This window comes from Mytilus edulis, chromosome 14 (genome assembly GCF_963676685.1).
Source record: "Mytilus edulis chromosome 14, xbMytEdul2.2, whole genome shotgun sequence".
Taxonomy (NCBI): domain Eukaryota; kingdom Metazoa; phylum Mollusca; class Bivalvia; order Mytilida; family Mytilidae; genus Mytilus; species Mytilus edulis.
The window spans coordinates 64,672,836-64,694,318 of NC_092357.1; the positions used below are offsets into that span (position 1 = coordinate 64,672,836).

General features: G+C 32.9%; 1 protein-coding gene across 1 annotated transcript in view; it reads left to right on the forward strand.

Moving 5' to 3' along the window:
- LOC139503835 (uncharacterized) overlaps positions 1–21,483 on the forward strand; it is an 86,599-nt gene that overhangs the window by 28,870 nt on the left and 36,246 nt on the right. Inside the window, exons 11-13 of the mRNA XM_071293776.1 lie at positions 4,043–4,330; positions 13,223–13,247; positions 20,562–20,803. Coding sequence (XP_071149877.1) covers positions 4,043–4,330; positions 13,223–13,247; positions 20,562–20,803 — 555 coding nt within the window. The remainder of the gene's footprint in view (positions 1–4,042; positions 4,331–13,222; positions 13,248–20,561; positions 20,804–21,483) is intronic.

Sequence of the window (21,483 nt, forward strand, 5' to 3'; positions counted from 1 at the left end):
TTACATCTAGAAATTGACAATGAGGGTCGTTGAAGACAAAACTTTACGACAAAAGAGATGATTTCAGCTTTCCAATTGTGAACTTTCCATTTCTAAGTAGCAACATTCCAGCAGCACCTGCATACGGGGTATATATCTCCCAATTGATACGATATTCCCGTGCATGCATTTCCTATCATGATTTTCTTGATAGAGGGTTACTGCTCACAAGGAAGCTATTAAACCAAGAGTTCCAAATGGTGAAGTTGAAATCATCCCTTCGTAAATTTTACGGACGCCATCACGAGTTGGTTGACCGTTATGGAATAACCGTTTCACAAATTATATCGGATATGTTCCTTACGTCGTAACTACAATCCCCTTCCCTTTCATGAATTTGACCTACCGAATTAGACTTTTTACCGGATTTGTAATCACATAAGCAAAACGACGGCTGCCGCATGTGGAGCAGGATCTGCTTACCCTTCCGGAGCACCTGAGATCACCCCTAGTTTTTGGTGGGGTTCGTGTTGTTTATTCTTCAGATTTCTATGTTGTGTCATGCGTACTATTGTTTTCTGTTTGTCTTTTTCATTTTTAGCCATGGCGTTGTCAGTTTGTTTTAGATATACGAGTTTGACTGTCCCTTTGGTATCTTTCGTCCCTCTTTTGTGGTGAAACTTATTTCCCTCCTCAGGAGGTTGTTGCATGCATTTACGTGTGATGATCCATTCCTAGACACATTATAAGAGTGGGTCTCATTGGGGTCTAAACGATTTTTTGGTATGCTTGACACATGTGACACCTGAAACTCAAATTAATATGCCGTGTAAACGGGAAAGGAAGTCCAGCGGGACACGGCAAAATACAAATTAAATCAGAATTGCTTACGTATATAGTGTAAGAGGGACACGGGATTCTGACAAAAAAGTAAACGGCATCCGGAATCAGAAACCCCGCTCCAATGAGACCCCCGTTAGAGGCAGTTGCAAATATTGTAGTCTAGAGGATTGGGCTATTCCAGAAATAATCAATACCCCCCTCCCCAAGATAAGGTAAATGTGATTTTGAAAAAAAATCATGGAAAATTTTGGATGCGGTTCTGAAAAAAATTCTGATATATCATGTAAGTCCAATAGAAGGCAAATAGATATATAAAAATATTCCATGGAAAGTTATGCTGTTGATTTAAAACAATTCTTGAAATTCAGAGTCATCCTTTAGAAGGCAACTATAAAAATTCCATGTAAAATCTAGGTGATAGTTGCTTTCAGTAAATCTAAGATTTAAACTTGTATGTATACCGGTAGATAATTTGGCAGGGCTAAAACCTAATATATATTTACACACTATACGTCATACTGTGGTTTGGGTTTTGCTCATTGTTGAAGGCCATATTATATTCTTCAATTGTCAATTTGTATCATTTGATCTCTGTTGCAGAGTTCTATTCCGAAAAAAAAAAATAATGTCTACTTAAGGAAGGCTATTTTGAATTTTCGCTTTGACACAGCCTTCCTGCTTCTATGTCAGGCATGTGGGAAAAAAGTCAAAATCGAAAATACCCACAGCAGATGGCATGACTATCTGGAGTAGTGGAGGGTTGTATTATTGGCAAATCTAATATGACGTGTCTCTTTCGCTTTGTGAACCAACCCATGCTCTAAATTAAATAAAATGTGTTTGCACATGCGTTTATTGACTTCTTCAGAATAATGAATTTTATCAAATTATCATGCACGTAATATATTTCCTAAACTTTAAAACACTTTCCAACTCTTAAATGGTGCACATGATGTTCCTATACATTTTTTATGACTGTTATGTCTTGCATTTCGAAATTGACATATTTGACCTAGATACAACAATCGTTCATGCTAGCTGTTCAAACTCCTTCCTCTGAAAAATCATAGTGCTAGCCATTTGCTTCTTTACAAACAAAAAGGGAGGTACATGGAAGAGCCTTCATAAACGCTTTTACACTTATAATTATTGGACATACAAATTACCTTAATTGTCCTATTCAGAATCGAAATAATTGATGCCGGCTATACTTAATTGTAGTTTTAACATGGGGAGGCATTATATTCGTGTTATGTTAGCCCTCACTATCGCCAGTTAATTCATCAGTGTTATTTTCCTCTGGTATGGATAATTGAAACTCTAAAAATATGTCTTGTGTCTTATTTTTTTTGGACTAATTCTTATTTATATTAAATGTGTATAAATTTTACTCCACAAATTCTGGACATTCTGAATATGATCTTAAATTTTCTTGACAAAGTCTTAATATTTGAATACTGTCTTGAAATTTCTTAACAGATTTTCGACATTCTTATTTGTTTTTCTCAGTATGGCTTGAAATATTTTAAAACTGCCTCAAGTTACCCATTTTAGTCAATTTGACTGGCAGCTTTCCAAACTGCAAAAATCGAAATGCTGTTTGTCAGTAACTTTGACAAATATTCCAGATGAAAACAATTAATTAAACGTTTAATAAAAGAATAAATCAATATTAAACTACATTGAGGATCATTAAGGGTATTCCTACTTAGGGGCACCCAAAGGGTATCTTACTTTACAAAATTAATCCTTGATTTTTCAAAGTTCTAGTGTAGCGATAATTAAAATGAGTCTATAAGAGCAATAGAAAGTCATCAACAGGGCAGAATGTGTCAGGCGAAATTTGTACTGATGAGCTAGTGTCAAGACATCTTTAAGACCGTCAGAAATGTGTCGAGATATATTCAGACAGCTTTATGACTGTCATTAATGTGTCAAGATATATTTATACATTATCTAGAATGTCAAGAATATGTCAAGACATATTCAGACATTAATAATAATGTCATGAATATGTCAAGACTGATCGAGATATATTTAAGTCAGTCAAGAATTGGTTGAGACTAAACAAAACTTTTATCAGATGATACAGGAAGTGTCGAGAAATTTTAAGTCAATCTTGATACTGTCAAGACAATTGTCCAGAAAAATCATGAACTTGATTAGACAAATTCCTACTTTGTTAAGAATTTTTTTTAAATAATTCTGACAAATAAAGAATGTCGAGTAAAAATTCATGCAAATTCAGACAAAATCTGGTCTTTCCCGACTTTTTACTGTTATAGTGATAGGTGGCCTTCGGCTATTGTCTGCACTTTGGTCGAGTTGTAGTCATTTTGACACATCCCCCATTTTCATTTTCAATTTTATAAAGTAGTTGGTAAATAGTTTGCAAAAATGATAATTTAACAAAATATTCAAATTTGCAACACAATAATGCAATCACTGAATTTCCAGATCTTAAAAAGAATATCATATTAGATACCTCTTTCTGCGTTTTTTAACTCATTAAAACTTTCAGATTGTCATTTAACAGCACCAAAAGAACTGATATTGAAAACACATGATCTCTTAGGTGGAGTTAGTCTCGAAAATATTCAATTGTTTCGGTGTTTAAAGCAGACAATTGCTGTGCATGCTTATCTTTTGTAATAAAGCACCCCTTTTCAAGAAGAAAAACTAAAATATTTATACAATTACCATCATTTGAAGAAGAAAAAAATCACAAAAAAATATGAGACAATCTTGAGTGTAACCTATAGGTTTCCTGGGTAAAGCAGTTACCATACTTTTACAGGGTCCAGAAATGATGTTTAACGACTACCGTTGTATCCCATTTTATTATGTTCGAATGGCTCTTGTTTTATCACTTGAATTAAATTTTGACCTTTGTTTCATCATATGATTATTACGAGTCACATTACGAAGAAACGGCCTAAATAGTGTTAGATAATGAACGTCGGAATATTTCCATTGCTAAGAAGTCAGCATAAAAGATTCACACGTTTTTCGATTTTGTGTTTATTGTAGGAAAATTATATATTTTAAGAGCAACATCAAATTAAATTATTCCAATATGTTTGTTAAAAATCTTGTTTGGCTTGATAAATATTTTGATATAAGCGTCACTGATGAGTCTTATGTAGACGAAACGCGCGTCTGGCGTAATTAATTATAATCCTAGTACCTTTGATAACTACTTACCAAATATATATTTTAGCATCGCCAATAGTAAACATACAAAGAAATATAATAGAAATACCAGCATATGGAACAAATGTTGAATTAGCATGTGAAATTGAATCAGAATCTAATCTTATTTCCGTACAATGGTATAAAGGAAAGGAAAGTATAGATTCCAAAAATAGAGAGAAATATGTCGTAAGAGACAACGGATTACATATACTCACTATCAAAGACGTCATAAAGAGTGACATTGGATTTTATAATTGTGTGGCAAAAAATGAAAAAGGAACCAGTGAAAGTGAACCCATACTAGTGATTCTCGGTAAGTCAAATTATATAATTATCGTAAAAATGTTTATCGAATTATATGTGGATATTTGCATGAGGGGTCACTATGTGTCATCAAGCATGCCAGTTTTTAATCTGTAAATACTATCTGTAATGTGTTGTTCTTACGCCCGGGACGGGACGCATTATGGTATACCGTTGTCCGTCCGTCCGTCCGTAGATCCACACTTCGGACAATAACTCAAAAACACTTTCACCAATTTCCATGAAACTTAAGTGAATTGTTTATATCTATTGACGTAAGCTCCCTTTCGTTTTTTTTTTTAATTTCAGATTTTTAATTTTGGATTTATTGGGCTTTATTCATAAAAAAGGGAAGATTTTCAACACTTCGGACATTAACTCAAAAAGGCTTTCACCAATGTCCATGACACTTTGGTGAATTGTTTATATCTATTGACGTAAGCTCCCTTTCGTTTTTTTTTTATTTCAGATTTTAAGTTTTGGATTTATGGGGCTTTATTCATAAAAAAGGGGGATTTTTAACACTTCGGACAATAACTCAAAAAGGCTTTAACTAGTGTCCATGAAACTTTGGTGAATTGTTTATATCTATTGATGTAAGCTCCCTTTCAATTTTAATAAATTTCAGATTTTAAGTTTTGGATTTATTGGGCTTTATCTATAAAAAAGGGAAGATTTTCAACACTTCGGACAATAACTCAAAACCGCTTTCACCAATGTCCATGATACTTTGGTGAATTGTTTATATCTATTGACGTAAGCTCCCTTTCGTTTTTTTTTAATTTCAGATTTTTAATTTTGGATTTATTGGGCTTTATTCATAAAAAAGGGAAGATTTTCAACACTTCGGACAATAACACAAAAAGGCTTTCACCAATGTCCATGACACACTGATGAATTGCTTATATCTATTGACGTAAGCTCCCTTTCGTTTTTTTTTTAATTTTAGATTTTAAGTTTTGGATTTATGGGGCTTTATTAATAAAAAAGGGGGGATTTTCAACACTTCGGACAATAACTCAAAAAGACTTTCACCAATGTCCATGACACTTTGGTGAATTGTTTATATCTATTGATGTAAGCTTCCTTTTGTTTTTTTTTAATTTCAGATTTTAAGTTTTGGATTTATGGGGCTTTATTCATAAAAAAGGGGGATTTTTAACACTTCGGACAATAACTCAAAAAGGCTTTAACCAATGTCCATGAAACTTTGGTGAATTGTTTATATCTATTGATGTAAGCTCCCTTTCAATTTTAATAAATTTCAGATTATAAGTTTTGGATTTATGGGGCTTTATTCATAAAAAGGGGGGATTTTTAACACTTCGGACAATAACTCAAAAAGGCTTTCACCAATGTCCATGAAACTTTGGTAAATTGTTTATATCTATTGATGTAATTAATAATACTTAATAAAATCTGATGAAAACATAAAATTTGTAAAATCTTTAGTTCAATTTAAAATATTAAGTTTCTTGTAAAAAATAGGTTCCATGAATGGCATACGTTTGTACTATTATTGAATGGTTGCAAGATGCAAGCACATTAGCAGTCCCTGAGATACTAACTGTTCCCTGAGGCATATATCATTTTATGATAACATTTTTGCTATCTAAGCTATGGATAAAAATCAAATACTGTTTTTGCATATAGGATGTTTTACTCTTGTTAAAATTGGTTGCAATTGAAATCACAAATGATACCTTAGCATTGCAGCTTTTTGATAGAGTTAGGTTTCGGTTGAAGGGTTCAGCGCAATAAAAAATGTTATAAAACATAACTAGTCTACAATAGCACATAATAAGTGAACAAGCTTAATTGACAAGTGAACATAAAAATCCTAACATGTGACTAAATATTCCTTAAATGTTAAAGGGTGTCATTTTATGAAAAAAATAAGGAAATGAAGTCTCCTAAACATTTATCAATATGATCATCTTGTGAATATTCTAAACAATAAAAAGGTTCAATCAATATACCCCAAGACAATTACATTCTTTCAAACTACTATAAAATTTGAAATTCAGCCATAGAATTACTAAAACCCGTAATCATATATCACTTTCCTTATATTGCATTGAAAACTTCTATGTTATATCCCAATGTTAATGATATTTGTTTTGTATGCTAAATATTGAAAAGCTGAACTTAGTTTAATCATCAGTGTCTTCTTGACTGTAATCACTGTCCTCGTCATCAGAAAAGTCCTCATTTTCATTCTCAGAAGAGGCCTCCTCATCATCAATGAAATCCTCATCCTCATCATCAATGAAATCCTCATCTCCATCATCAATGTAATCTTTATCTTCATCATCAATGAAATTCTTATTTTCATCACCTACTTCCTCATTTAGATCATAACTTTCAGTAGAGTCACTTTCACCATCTTCACTTTCCCTGTTATCTTCTTGCTGCTCCTCATTGTCATTGTAGTCTTTTTTGCCATTTTTATACGCCCGTCGTCATTCAGACGGGACGTATTATGGTATACCGTTGTCTGTCCGGCCGTCGTCCACACTTCAGACAATAACTCACATAAGCTCCCTTTCCATTTTATAAATATAAAAAGTGTGTTGTGAATAAGATAGAATGTATGGATGAAAAATTAAAACAACAAACTTAGTTAAATTTGAGGTAACCATAATAGTGCAAATTTTTTGGTGGACTTTTATTTTTTATTATTGGGGGGGGGGGTGTATTTGACAGGGCTCACACTATTTCTAGTTGATCATGTAAATTCATTAAAAGACAAGTAAAAAGAACAACGGGCGTATCATGCGTTAAAAGCGCAGCCCTTTATTGTTTAATGTTTTCTTATCCAGGGTTTCGTCTATATACCAGTGTTGATAAGAGTTTGGTATGACTATAGATACATTTTATCATTTTCGTTCTTTAAACACATTAGAAAAAATATTTTGTAAAAACATTTCATTTCTCCATTCAAATTGCATACTTTACAACAAAATTATTTACGTTTACATTGGACATCACAAGACACACACTGTCTGATTTTATTGTGACTATTTTCATTCTTTAAATAATATCCTGTTTCCAAATTTCCACTTGTGAAAATCTTTGGCAGTGTTAAAAGTGTGGTGAGTGCTTGTTGACAAATACTGAGCAAAAACAATCATTCATTAATTGATTATTTTTCTGTTGTGAACATATATTCAAATTTCTTCTGAAAATTGTATTACCATCATTCAATAGTCAATATGCCTATGATATTTTAACAATTTGTCCAATCTATTTGAAATCTCTAGTCTTAGATGCATGTTTTTTTTTCATATCGGTTGGCATTGAACTAGTTTTTAGTTACCGCGAGTTCTCATATTTCTGTACCTTGTGTCGTAAGTTCTAAAATAGTATTTTTCTATGTTGTGTCTGGATATTACGGAGCCCCGCTAGGGACATGCAAAGAAAAAAATATATATTGTGCGCACAAAATAATATATTGTGCGCACAACTTGAATATATTGTGCGCACAACTTGAATATATTGTGAGCAGAAAATAATATATTGTGCGCACAACTTAAATATATTGTGCGCACAAAATAATATATTGTGCGCACAACATAAATATGTTGTGCGCACAACTTAAATATGTTGTGCGCACAACTTAAATATGTTGTGCGCACAACTTAAATATATTGTACGCACAACTTAAATATATTGTGGGCGCAATATAATATACTGTGCGCACTCAAATAATATGGTGTACTCCCAAATTCGGAAAACAGTTTTCATTTGACCATGACCTCATTTTACGTGTAAAGTGTTCGTGGTTTAGACAAAATCGCAGATACCAAATTCAAATAGTTCTTCTATATTTGGTTGTATTGAACGATATTAATGGGTAAATGTTCACTTCACAGGTGTCATCTGACTTTGACATACTCCATTTCTAGGGTTAAGTGGTCCGGCAAAGTAAAATGTTTGTGTTTTGGTGTATTTCTCGGATTTATCTGTTTTTCAGATACGATAATAAATGTATAGTTAAACTTTATTTATTGTACAAAATAATTATAAGGCGCGCAAATCATATAAGGTGTGTTTCTCAGATACATTTGGTTCTTCAATACAGCAAGAAAAAATCCCGCACCCAAATGCGTGCTTCAGCTGGCCTATAGACAAGAATATGGACTAGTTCAGTGATAATTGAAGTCATACTAAACTTAACAGTTGTTTCTCGTTTCTCGTTTTTTATATAGATTAGACCGTTGGTTTTCCTGTTTGAAAGGTTTTACACTAGTAATTTTGGGGACCCTTTATAGCTTTCTGTTCGTTGTGAGCCTAAGCTATGTGTTGAAGACCGTACCTTGACCTATAATGGTTTACTTTTATAAATTGTGACTTATAGATGGATAGTTGTCTCATACCACCTCTTCCTTTATCTATCCAAAGTATAAACTAAAATTAAAAATCCTACAAGACCTACAAAGGCCAGAGGCTCCTGACCTTGGACAGGCACAAACATGCGGCGGAGTTAAACATGTTTTGTGAGATCTCAACCCTCCTTTTATACCTCTAGTCAATGCAGATTAAAAAAACACACACACACAGCAATACTGACAGTAAAGAATCCCGTGTCCGTTGTCAGAATTGGTAACAAATGAAACTTTACAAAATGACAATGATACATTAAAACACAAGGACTACTAGCAGTTACTGATATGCCAGCTCCAAACCTCAATTAAACTGATTGAAAGATTATGTTTTAATCATATGGATATCAAGCACAATCCTCCACGTTAGGGGTTCAGTATCATACCATCATACAAATATGGTGTATATGTATATACTGTAGTTGTCTCTTTCGATCGATCGCGATCAATCGGGCCACAAGGTTTTGAATAAATTATACCCCAAAACGGACCATTGTCCGTACGGTGACCTATAATTGTTAATTTTTGTGTCATTTTGGTCTTTTGTGGATAGTTGTCTCATTGGCAATCATACCACATCTTCTTTTTTACATATTTGGAAAAATGAATCATAATTGTTTCAATTGGTTTCAAAATATTTCACTGAGGAATTTCATTGACTGTTCCTAAATTGTTTCGTAACATTTCAATTTCATACTGAGTACGAACTGTACTGTAAAATTTTATAATGAAATCGATCAAAAATAGATACTATAAGTGACCTCTTGTCCTCTTCTATTAATCAGAATGAAACTATAACTTGACCCGAAACATTTGTATACAACGCTTAAAAAATTAAATCATAATAAGCATATTGTTCTATGTCGGGAGCTTGTTATTCAGTGATTGTCGTTTATTGGTGTGGTTCATAACTGTTTATCGTTCTGTTATAGTCTTTTTGGGCCGTATAGTTTGCTGTTTGGTGTGAGCCAACGCTCCGTGATAAGGACCGTAATATAACCAATGATTGTTAACTTAAAGTCTTTTAATAAATCATGACTTGGGTGGAGAGCTGTCTCATTGGCACTCATATTGATTCTTCTGCTTTATATGTACCCAGTTTTATCTTTATTTGATCACAACTTCATGGTGAATTTCTTAGACTGAACACATCGTCATATTTCAATAACGAACAGTACATCTTGGGTGAGAACCGTACCTAATCATGATCAAACAAAGTCATCTTTAATAAAAAAAAAATTTAAAAAAAACAACGTGTACGTGTATTCAGTTTTCAGTAGTTTTGACTTACTCTTCGCTTTTACAATGATACCTTTTAAGAAACCACATACTTCATTGAAGTTGGTGACACTAAAACTTCATCATAAACTATAACCAAAACATTTACAATAAACAGAGACGGACGGATGAACGGACGTAAAGACTTTTAAATATAACGACCATCTCTATCGCCAAACACGGAACAAAATCAAAGTCGTGAATTGAGATCTTTGTCAGTCTTGAGACTCAGAGTCAATCAACATAAACAAAATCTTGAAATTATTAGACATAAAGTATAATGCATCAGTGCAAAAAGTACTTTTCTTATATTTGTTACAAGAAAACAGGTAAAACCATAGTATCAAAGTCTACATAAGTTCGATAGTTTCCTCGCTCTTTTGCCAAGTCTGTTTCAAACCGTTCCAATAAACTTTGATATAAAGCCGAGGCTTCCAACGCATTTGTTGGTAAACCAAGTGTCAGACGAAATAAACGTAACTTCTTCAGTATTCCTGTCAGGAGTTGATACAAATGCAGTGATGAATATTTCAATGTATTCTAGCCCCATTTCAAAAGAAACCTTATGCATTTCTCCATTCTGTCACTTTAAAAAGGAGACTTTGAAGACCCGTACCATGTGTAAGGTCAAAGGATTTCGTGCGCACGATATATTTAATTTGTGCGCACAATATATTTATTTTGTGCGCACACTATATTTAAGTTGTGCGCACAATATATTTAAATTGTGCGCACAATATATTATGTTGTGCGCACAATATATTATTTTGTGCGCACAATATATTTAAGTTGTGCGCACAATATATTATTTTGTGCGCACAATATATTTTTTTTTCTTTGCATGTCCCTAGCGGGGCTCCGTACATTTCTTTTAGAACATAAGTGAAAATTAAAAAAATCCCACCTGCGCTTTCTTATGTACTTATGTACTACTTTTGGGACAAATTATATCATAACTATAAAAAAAAAATTATCGGCTTTAACTCAAAATATGGACAATTTTATGTTGAGGGCGTCTTGAAATCTTTTGATAGCTTCCGAAGTGTTAATTTTTAACCTTTTTTAGCTGGACCAAATCACTACTTTCCTTTCAAATTCTGGACCAAAATTTATTAACCGTGTAATTTCAACCCCTACTGTGAATTTGAGGCATTGAACATGGAGAAATAAATTTGGAAGGGGTATAAAAATCAATGGCAGGTAACCCACTGTCAACACTAGGGACTATATATGTCAATTGTAGTCTCGGACCATATTTGGTTGAATTGAACGATTTTAATGTCTAAATGCCCACTTGACAGGTGTCATCTGAAGTTGACCTCATTTTCAGGGTTAATTGGTCCCGCAAAGTATTTTTTTGTGTTTTGGTGTATTTCTCAGATACTATACTATATAAGCATTTAGTTAGATATATTTGGTGTATGGAATGATTGGGTGGTGAAATTGTCTATCTTGCTGCAGTTATATTCATCTAATCTTAATTTTATATTAATGAATCATTGGTCCATGTTATTTGATTCTTGTTTGGTCTGTTCTTCAGTCGATTTGACTAACTCTATACTTTTACAATGATATCTTTAGAGAAACCACTTAATCATTGAAGTTGATGACACTTGAACTTCATCATGAACTATGATAACCAAATTATTTACCATAAACAGAGGCAGACGGATGGACGGACGTAGACTTTTAAATATAACGACCATCTCAAACGTCGACGTAGCATAACAAAGTCGTGAATTGAGTAGCATATCAGTCTTGTGTCAATCCACATAAACAAAATCTTGAGATTTTCAGACAAAGTATAATGCATATTACATTTAAGTGCAAATAGTAGTTTTTTTATTTGTTACTAGAAAACAGGTAAAACCATATTATCAAAGTCTACATACGTTCGATAGTGTCCTCGCTCTATTGTCAAGTATGTTACAAACCGTTCCAATAAACTCTGATATAAAGTGGAGGCTTCCAACGCATCTGTTGGTAAACCAAGTGTCAGACGAAATAAACGTAACTTCTTCAGTATTCAGGAGTTTATATAAATGCAGTGATAAATATTTCCATGTAATCTAGCCCCATGTCAAACGAAAACCTTATGCACCTCTTCATTCTGTCACTTTAAAAAAAGACATTGACGACCCGTACCATATGTAAGGTTAAATAATTTAACGCACACTATATTATTTTGTGCGCACAATATATTTAATTTGTGCGCGCAAAATGTTTAAGTTGTGTGCACAATATATTTAAGTTGTGCGCACAATATATTTAAATTGTGCGCACAATATATTATTTTGTGCGCACAATTTATTTAAGTTGTGCGCACAATATAGTTTTTTTTTTTGCATGTCCCTAGAGGGGCTCCGTTGAAATGCACTACGAAATAATTGTAGTCTCGGACTTTTGCATTTTGTATCCAGATTTCGTCTTAACCACGAACACTTAACCTTGTTTACTGATCAATGAAATGAGGTCATTGTCAAATGAAAACTGCTTTCCTAATTTTGAGAGCACACTATATAATTTTAGTGCGAACATAATATTATATTGTGCGCATAACATATTTAAGTTGTGCGCACAATATAATTAAGTTGTGCGCACAATATAATTAAGATGTGCGCACACTATATTATTTTGTGCGCACAATATATTATTCTTTGCGCACAATATATTATTTTGTGCGCTCAAAATATTTTTTTTCCTTTGCGTATCCCTAGCGGGGCTCCGTAACCATCAGCTTAATATTTCAAGTTTTTGTTGTTGTCAAAGTATAAGTCTTAAGACAAAAACTGCTATTTGTAACAAAACTAAATCACAAAAAATAAGCTTTACTTAGAGGTGGTGCTTTTGTAGAATCCTAGCTGAATGACATGAACAATGAAAAAGTACGACTTTTACGTGATAGTTATTCATGCTGAAATACTTCTTGTAATGCTAATTGACAGCCATTTCTTTATACTGGTGGATAGAAAGTTTTTATTCCTTCAGGTAGAAAAAAGTTGAATATCACAGTTTGCTGAAATTATTTTAAAACTTTTTTGTCTTTGGTTTTCAAATATTTGGCATTGAGCGTTCCTCGCATGCTTAATGTGTTATCTTGAATATTTTATAACATGTATAACACTTAGTCGATACCACGGCGGTTTGACTGTGAGAATACTTTTCATGTTTTGTTAGCTTTTCTTTTTTATGTCATACATCAACTAAAGTAACAGAAACGCATACATAATTTTTTTCAGTTATAGTGGACCAGGAACAACAAAGGTAATCATATTATGTTTTAGTTTACATCAAGCCACGTGAAATTTTACCATCACATAACGTTTGCCGCATCCGTTGTCGTACACGTTTGGAATACATTTCCTTTAAAGAACCAATTCCAATCAATCGTTGGCGAAATGACAGTAAACACATATCCATTTCCCATTAAAACGATTTAACAAATTCAATAATGTTTGGCCTTAATTCCTCCGAAAAATCAAGTGGTTAAAATTATCTCCATTACGATTGTTGGTGTTCTGATTGATAACGCAAAATGACGTGTTGTTTCAAGGAAAATCGAAAATCAATGTTGTGAACCAATAATCCTAAATGTGCCAGCATTAATGATTCTGATAGAATAGGTACAAGAACATCTAGGTTAATCCCTGTTTTTTCTTCAATATCTGTTGCTCAATATATTTTTTCCTTTCGTTTCTTTTATTTTGTTGTCATTTTTTTATGTTGTCATTGGACTTGAAATATTTACCCTGCATGATATTATTACTTTGTTTGTGGGAAAGGTGGTTAGATAAAAACGACTTTATTTTCTAGCAAATACTGATTTTTCACATGAAGGCAAATAGGAGCTAATAGGGCAAAAATGCCACACATGTGTCACGCATGTGCCTAAAAAAAAATGTGTCACAGGTGTGTAACATGCGTACTGCACATGTTTCTTCCCACGCATGGGAATCATGCGTGGTACACATGCGTTCACATACGTAACACACGCGTGTGAATCACATGTGTCAGAAATACACCTGTGTCAAGCATGTGTTTGATAACGCATGTGACACATGCGATATTTGCATGTGTAACACATGTATAGTAAAACGCACGTGTAACACATGTGTAAATTACACAGGCAAATATTTTTGACATGAAGTTAAATTTTTCACATGATTTTTACGTTAAATTATTCACGTGAAATTCACATGAATAAAAATTAAAATTAAAAATTAAAAAATTAAAATTGTTTAAAACATCTTATACCTTGCAAGACATGTATTCTATTGAAAATCTTAATTTATTTTAAAAACAATCTATTTTCAGTGAAATTAATGTAAATAGTTCACATTAAACACAGTTCATGTGAAAAAGGTTATATTTAATTGTATCTGAAGTAAAACATGGAATTCATTTGAGAAATTTAACATTCTTGAGTTCAATTTTTGTAAAATACATGTATGAGATACAAATTCACCTGAATTTTATGTATTCCAATATTTATTCCATTTTCTATTTGAAGAATTTAATCATTAAAGCTGTTCACCTTTGTCTGAAGATTTTCCATAAAAGGGGCAAATATAATCATTAAATGATTAATACTTATCTTTTTATTTTGCATAAATTATCTCCCTTGATAGTGGATTAGATGCAACTACAACATTTGTTTTATATTTATTTCTTGTAGAGTCATAAGGGTGGAATTTGTATATATATATGTGGGTATACATCTTTGATTTCAAATTCCTAGATACCTAGATTAATTTGGAGGACTAATATTGCTTTATCAGTAATATCTCAATGATTCTAGGATTAAACACATTTTTTTCTAGAGGTTATTGATGTGTAAACTAGGGCGATTAACTCAATAACTGAATAAAAGTCCTTTTGTAATGTTTGTGAGTAAGAGCCCCGGTTTACACATCAATAACCTCTAGAAAAAATGTGTTTAATCCTTATAATTCTTAAACCAAATCTGAGACCAAACAGGTGCTTCATACAGTAAGTTATCGCACTTAATTATAGATTTGCATATCTTATTTAGAATTTTCTTATTTGTAACCTTTGTGTTATAAAAATGACTGAATGCACGTACTGTATATATATATACATTAACATTGTACATGTGAGGCTAAATTAAAAATTACCTGGGACCAATTAACATTGCCAATACATAATTGTTGATCATTCTGATTATCTGTCAAAGTACAAAACTATGCTAATAAGAAAATATACATGAACATATAGAAAGTACTTGAAAAAGTTTCAGAGTGTTTGAGGTCTGAGGTAATCTATCCTGTTCATTGAGTCTCATAAGGTTTAGGGGAAATAAACACTACTATCGTGTTTAAATCACGACAAATACTAGCCACTTCGTCTACATACTTCGTCCCGTATGGTACTGGATACCAATTAAAGTAGTAGTTAATTACAGCCATAAATCCAATAAATTGAGAAAGGTCAAAAGAATGAAAGATAAAAACAACAGTAACCCGATGGACTTATGATGACATACAACTAAAATTGTGCCAGTGACGAATCCAGAAATTTTTATAAGGGGGCCCACTGAATGCTAAAAAAGGGGCCTCTCTAGTCATGCTTCAGTGATACCTAAAATAATCAATCAAAGTTTGCCCACAAAGAGGTGAGGGGCAGTGGAGCAGGGCTCTAAATTCTCCTCTATGTGCAACACGAACCTCCAAAATACATGAGTCAATTCTGGTACTGTGAATGATAAACAGTTATGAACTTCAACATGTGGCAAACTATGTTTTAGAATATTTCACGGCAAATTTAGTAAGTAAAATTTTGATTTGATTGGTCATATTGACAAACATGTTAAGATAAGAACTGGTGAGCTTTTCGTTGAATATAATGAGGAGATAGTGTTTAAAATATTTGCATAGTTCATGAGTTGAAAATTATGAAACAAAATATATTGTTTAACCTTGGACAAAAAGCTCAAGTCCAACATTTACTCCATTCTCGATTTCCGACTAACTCTCACATATAAAACGTAAATGTACGAAAGCTTGGATCGTTGAATAAGGAAACCCAGAAATCTTTTCGCCGTGGTCGTTTTTAATACTATGACGCAAAAGGACGCTCGTCTGCTGATTTACTGTTTGAAATGGTCAGACAGTCACAGCTGATACGAAGAACTTTGGTTTTTCAAACAGATGGTTCAAAAAGCTACTGTAAACAGATATATTAAAATGGGTTACACATGTTACATTGTCGATTAACTTGAAAAAACCGGGGTACGAAACATACATTTTAGAAAGTCATCGCAACAAAAGTGCATCGTTTGATGGATCACTTTTTGTACTTCACTACTTGTTCTTGGAAAGCCAAATGTCCAATGGAAGGTAAATATAATCATGCACATTTTAAGGAAGATGTTAGTACATGTATTATACTTTCATGAAAAAACATATAATCACTTTATCCATGTCATGCATGTAGACCCTAAAATCAGTCAAAAATTGACAAAAACGGAAGCAAGACAGCTCGCCCACTGGTAAAACGCACCACGTTTTTAGCAACACGACCTGTGTTTTTTTTTTAAATTGCTTCACTCTTGTTTAGGGAGCTTAGTCTCGGCTACCATTTGAACTGTATTGGAGAAAAGGGGGTGGGTTGGGGTTTGGATGAAATTGAAAAAATCGAGGACGAGTTTTTAGTAAAAATCTCAAAGCTAGGACCCCCCCCCCCCCCCCCCCCCCCCCCCCCCCCCCCCCCTTTCCCCCAAAAAACAAAAACAGTAACGACAATGCAGGATAACATTTTCATCCAAGTGTTTTTTTAAGTTATTGCTATTATACTTTAAATTGACAAACTATGTGCCATGCAGGGGACATTGGAACCCTGTTCTTTTTTTTTTATAGTTAAGACTCCTTAATATATGTATAGACAAACAACTGCAATATTACCAAAACGTTTCCGTACATTTTGATTTTCGTCTGTTTATCATGTTTATAGTTTTTCATACCAAATTTCAACCATCATGAACTTCTGCAGCAGAGATAATCAAAAAGTAGTGCAGATAAACAATTTGCAAAGCATTTGGATTTTTTATTTATACTCCTATGAAAGATAAATCACAAATTTTGTAGCTAGATGTTTACAGAATGCATAGAACTATTGACATACCATTATTTACGACCGCCAAAAAAAATTGTCTTCGTATATTATAATCACGTTGTCTTCGTTGTAGTCTGAAGACACTTATTTTCCGGAAAATAACTTTAGTTTAAGTAAATGGATCTCCATAAAATGTAAATACAAGGTATGAAACCACAAAAAGAAGTTTGAGATAGATTTTGGGGTTATGGTCCCAACAGTTTAGGAACAAGGAGCCCAAAAGGGGTCAAACTAAGTATTTTCCTAGGGTCCAAACAATTACTTGTGTGTAAGTGTATGGATCTTTCTGAAATTGTACCACAAGGTTCAATACCAAAACAGGAAGGTTGGGATTGATTTTGGGGGTATGGCACACACTTGTTTATGAATTAGGGGCCAAAACAATTCTTTTCTAATACTCTGTATAAATTGCTTATTTCTCGACCGATTTTAATGGTGTTTTATTCTTGAATTCTTGGGGTTCTTTAATATGCTGAATCAAACCCTGTATTAAGTTTTTTTAATTTGGCTCCCGTTTTTAAATTGGTCTACATTAAGGTCCAAATGCCATATATATTATATGCACAAGGAATGTGTAGTACACATGCATGACTAGAGTTAGTTTTAATTATTAATTATTCATTTATAAAAAAAAAAATGAAAATATGTAGTATTATTGCCAATGAGATAACTATCCATCAGAGTCAAAATGACTGAATGTTAGCAAGTATAGATCACTTTACATGCATGTACAGATTTCAACAATGAGCAAAACTAATACAATATCTAGCAAGCTATAAAAGGTCCTGGAATGACAGATGTAAAACAATTCCAAAGAGAAAACTAAGGGCCTGATTTACATAAAAGCGAAAAAAAACAACCATGATAAATAGCAAAAAACAACAACTATTATTTCTCCACTCCAGTTGTTCACCCGATATTTATGTATATTAAGTTTGGTAAACTATTACTTATCAAATTTGTGTTATCATTTTTCCTTGAATGGTAAGCCAATATGTTGATGGTTGTTTTATTTTTTTTTAAATATAGCAACTGTATTCCAAACGTCTGATGGCTAATAATGTACTACAGGATTTTATCACTCAAACAACATCTTAGAAGGATAAGTGCAAATGTATGAAGGAAGCCGTGGATACAAACAGCAGATACATGCACGAGAGAACTCTTAAACGAACAAATGATATGGGAGTGATGTATTCAAGAAATCTAAAACACATGGAATATTGTGTTTATGTTTTCAACCACAAGTACTTTCAGAATATGATACTATTAAATTTGTTGTGTCAAAATGACAATTATAGTCTAAAAATGAATAACGCATGTTTTAAACTGAATTTCATATAAATATTTGAAATTACAAGAATTTTTAGCTTATTGTGCAGCCAAACTTTGAAAATTTCTAATGGTATATGCTAATTGTTTTTCAAATTTTTATTTGAAATAAGAGGGAAACGGTTGTAAATACATGTAAGGCATTCAATATGGCATATCAAATATGTTTCTCAGATCTTTATATTTCAATTTTTTTAATATAATGCGATATGCGGTATAAATCAATCAGACAGCTAGACAACAACAAAAGACATTAAGGTGCTAACATACAGTCCTCAACAATAAACAGGTGTCTAAACAATGTCATGATCTACTTAATTAACCAGAGTCTAAACCAATCAAAGAGCTGCTATTAACACACACATGTTTGAAATGTTTTTTTATTAGGATGAGACTTTAGACAAGCACTGACACCCTGACTTAAAACAGGCACACGAATATCTGGCAGGGTAAACTACTTTTCTTCTTCAAAACTTTTAAAAGAAAAATTGGCATTTTTTGCAAATAAGACAATTTCAATTTCCATAATGGGATTGGATTGTCTCATGTCTAAAAACCTCAAAATGACTAATACACACATATTAAAAATGAAATATTCATCAGTGCATCTATATTCTATAAATGAATCAACAGTTCTTACATCACTTTTAAAAAAAATATTGCGACTTGAACATAACCAACAAAATTCAAGGAGTGAACTTAAGGTGACCTGGATATTTGCTTGCCTTCTTTGTTTTATTACATCTTATCTCTTGCATTGGAGATATTGTGAGCTTGGAGTTGATAGACAAATATTATTTGTATTGTTAAGGATCAAGAAAATTAAATACAATAGAAGTATGAACACATCGTCAAGACCAAGAAATATATTTATATATATATCAAAATAAAACGTGCACTTAATTAGCATTAACTTATCTAAAATATGCTCAAATACAGTGAATTTGTGTGACTGATGCTCAATTCACCTTCATTTCGTTTTAGAAAAAAATAATACGAATGCTCGATTCACGTTAGCTTCACATGAAAAATTTAACATGAATTTCATGTTAGAGCTCAATTCACATTAATTGAAAGTGAGTTTTATGTTTAAGCTTGTTTAAGGTGAATCTCACATGTAATTTACCTGAACAAAATTTGCCTGTGTATATATATATATGGAAAACCCATGTATAACACATTTAATTCACATTAAAACTTAGATACATGTCAACAATCATGGTAATTGGACAAATATGATGACAATATGAAAAATATTTAATAATGGCCTTTTACATGCAGTAATCACTAAAATTGAGAAAGGAAATGAGGAATGTGTCAAAGCGACAACAACTCGACCATAGAGCAGACAACAGCCGAAGGACACCAAAGGGTCTTCAATGTAGCGAGAAACTCCCGCACCCGTAGGCGTCCTTCAGCTGGCCCCTTAAAAATATGCATACTAGTACAGTGGTAATGGACGTCATACTAAACTCCAAAATATACACAAGAAACTAAAATTAAAAATCATGCAAGACTAACAAAGACCAGAGGCTCCTAACTTGAGACAGGCGCAAAATTGCGGCGGGGTTAAACATGTTTATGAGATCTCTACCCTCCTCTTATACCTCTAGCAAATGTATAAAAGTAAACGCATAACAATACGCACATTAAAATTCAGTTCAACAGAAGTCCGAGTAATCACGCATGTATCACAGGTGTACTTCCTTACGCATGTAATTCACATGTGAAACACACGATCACATGTGTGTATATTGCGTATTGCATGCGTTTTTAACACATGTGTTTCATGCGTGTGACACAAATATGAAACGCATGTGTCACGCATGTTCACATGTATGGCATTTTTACCAGTGTAGAATGGGTAAGTGTTTTAGATTGCATACTTAAAAGTGATACAAACACAGGCGAACACTTGTGATGCTGTTTGTAACAACCAACATTCTATCAGTAAAGGCATTAATTAAAAAAAATCACAAAAATTTAACAAATATAACAAATTCCAAATCTAGTTAAAAGAATTATTTGTACATATTTGATGATAGGTACAACCTGAAACCAGACAAAGGTGTTTGCATAAGAGGTCATCTGATTTTTTCTTTCCTTTAAATGTAGTGCAACCTTAACTAAAAGCATGGCTCCAACTGATGAAGATAACTTTTACCGACTGTTTTATCTAAGCCTCAAGGTAGGAACAAATGCACTTAGAAGATTCTTCAATAGACTGCATTCGAATTTAGCATCTGACTTACAGAATCCAAAGAATAAAGTTTTACTGATGAACCTGTATAAACCGCCTCGTGGGAACAGACGAGTTCTCTTTCAAGAACAATGGAATATTCTGTATCCTCCAACTGGTAAGTTCCTTTGAGAAAATGTATTATAAATCAAGAGCAAAGATTTATCTGTAGTCTACATGCCCCTCGTACGATTGTCATTGTCTTCTCTAAAACTGAAACACCAATTGTTCAGAGAACAATTGAAAGTCTTTCCACACCAAAGAAATTTTGAGAAGATAGTTTTTTTCATACTGATGCGATAAATAATGGTTTAAATATATATTTTTGAGTGATATAAGGGAGATAATATGCTACTTCCAGTCTCATATGATAGCTTCTTTCACACTGATTCCAAAAATATATAGTTTCTATATACTTTTGTACGTAGAAGGGGAAATAATTGGCCACTTCCGGTTTGTTGGAAGTCATGTTTAATCTTCAGTAATCAGTTTATGGATCTAACAAAATATATGGATTTTGAGTACTTTTAGATGAAAAAATTGCAAAAAAGGCTACTTCCGGTTTTCTCAAGGTCACTTCCCGTCGTCATTTTTCAAGGTCATTTGTCACCTTACCTTTTGTACAAGGTCAAATGCATTTATAATGAACTAAGTTGAAGTTATAATCAAATAACCTCATATCAAGACATTTCAGGGGCAAAAACTCCTCTAAGATGCCATTTATAGTATGCGACTAAATGTAGCATATCTTTATTACAATAAAGCGGACATTTTGCACTTGTTCTTCAATATGTATCT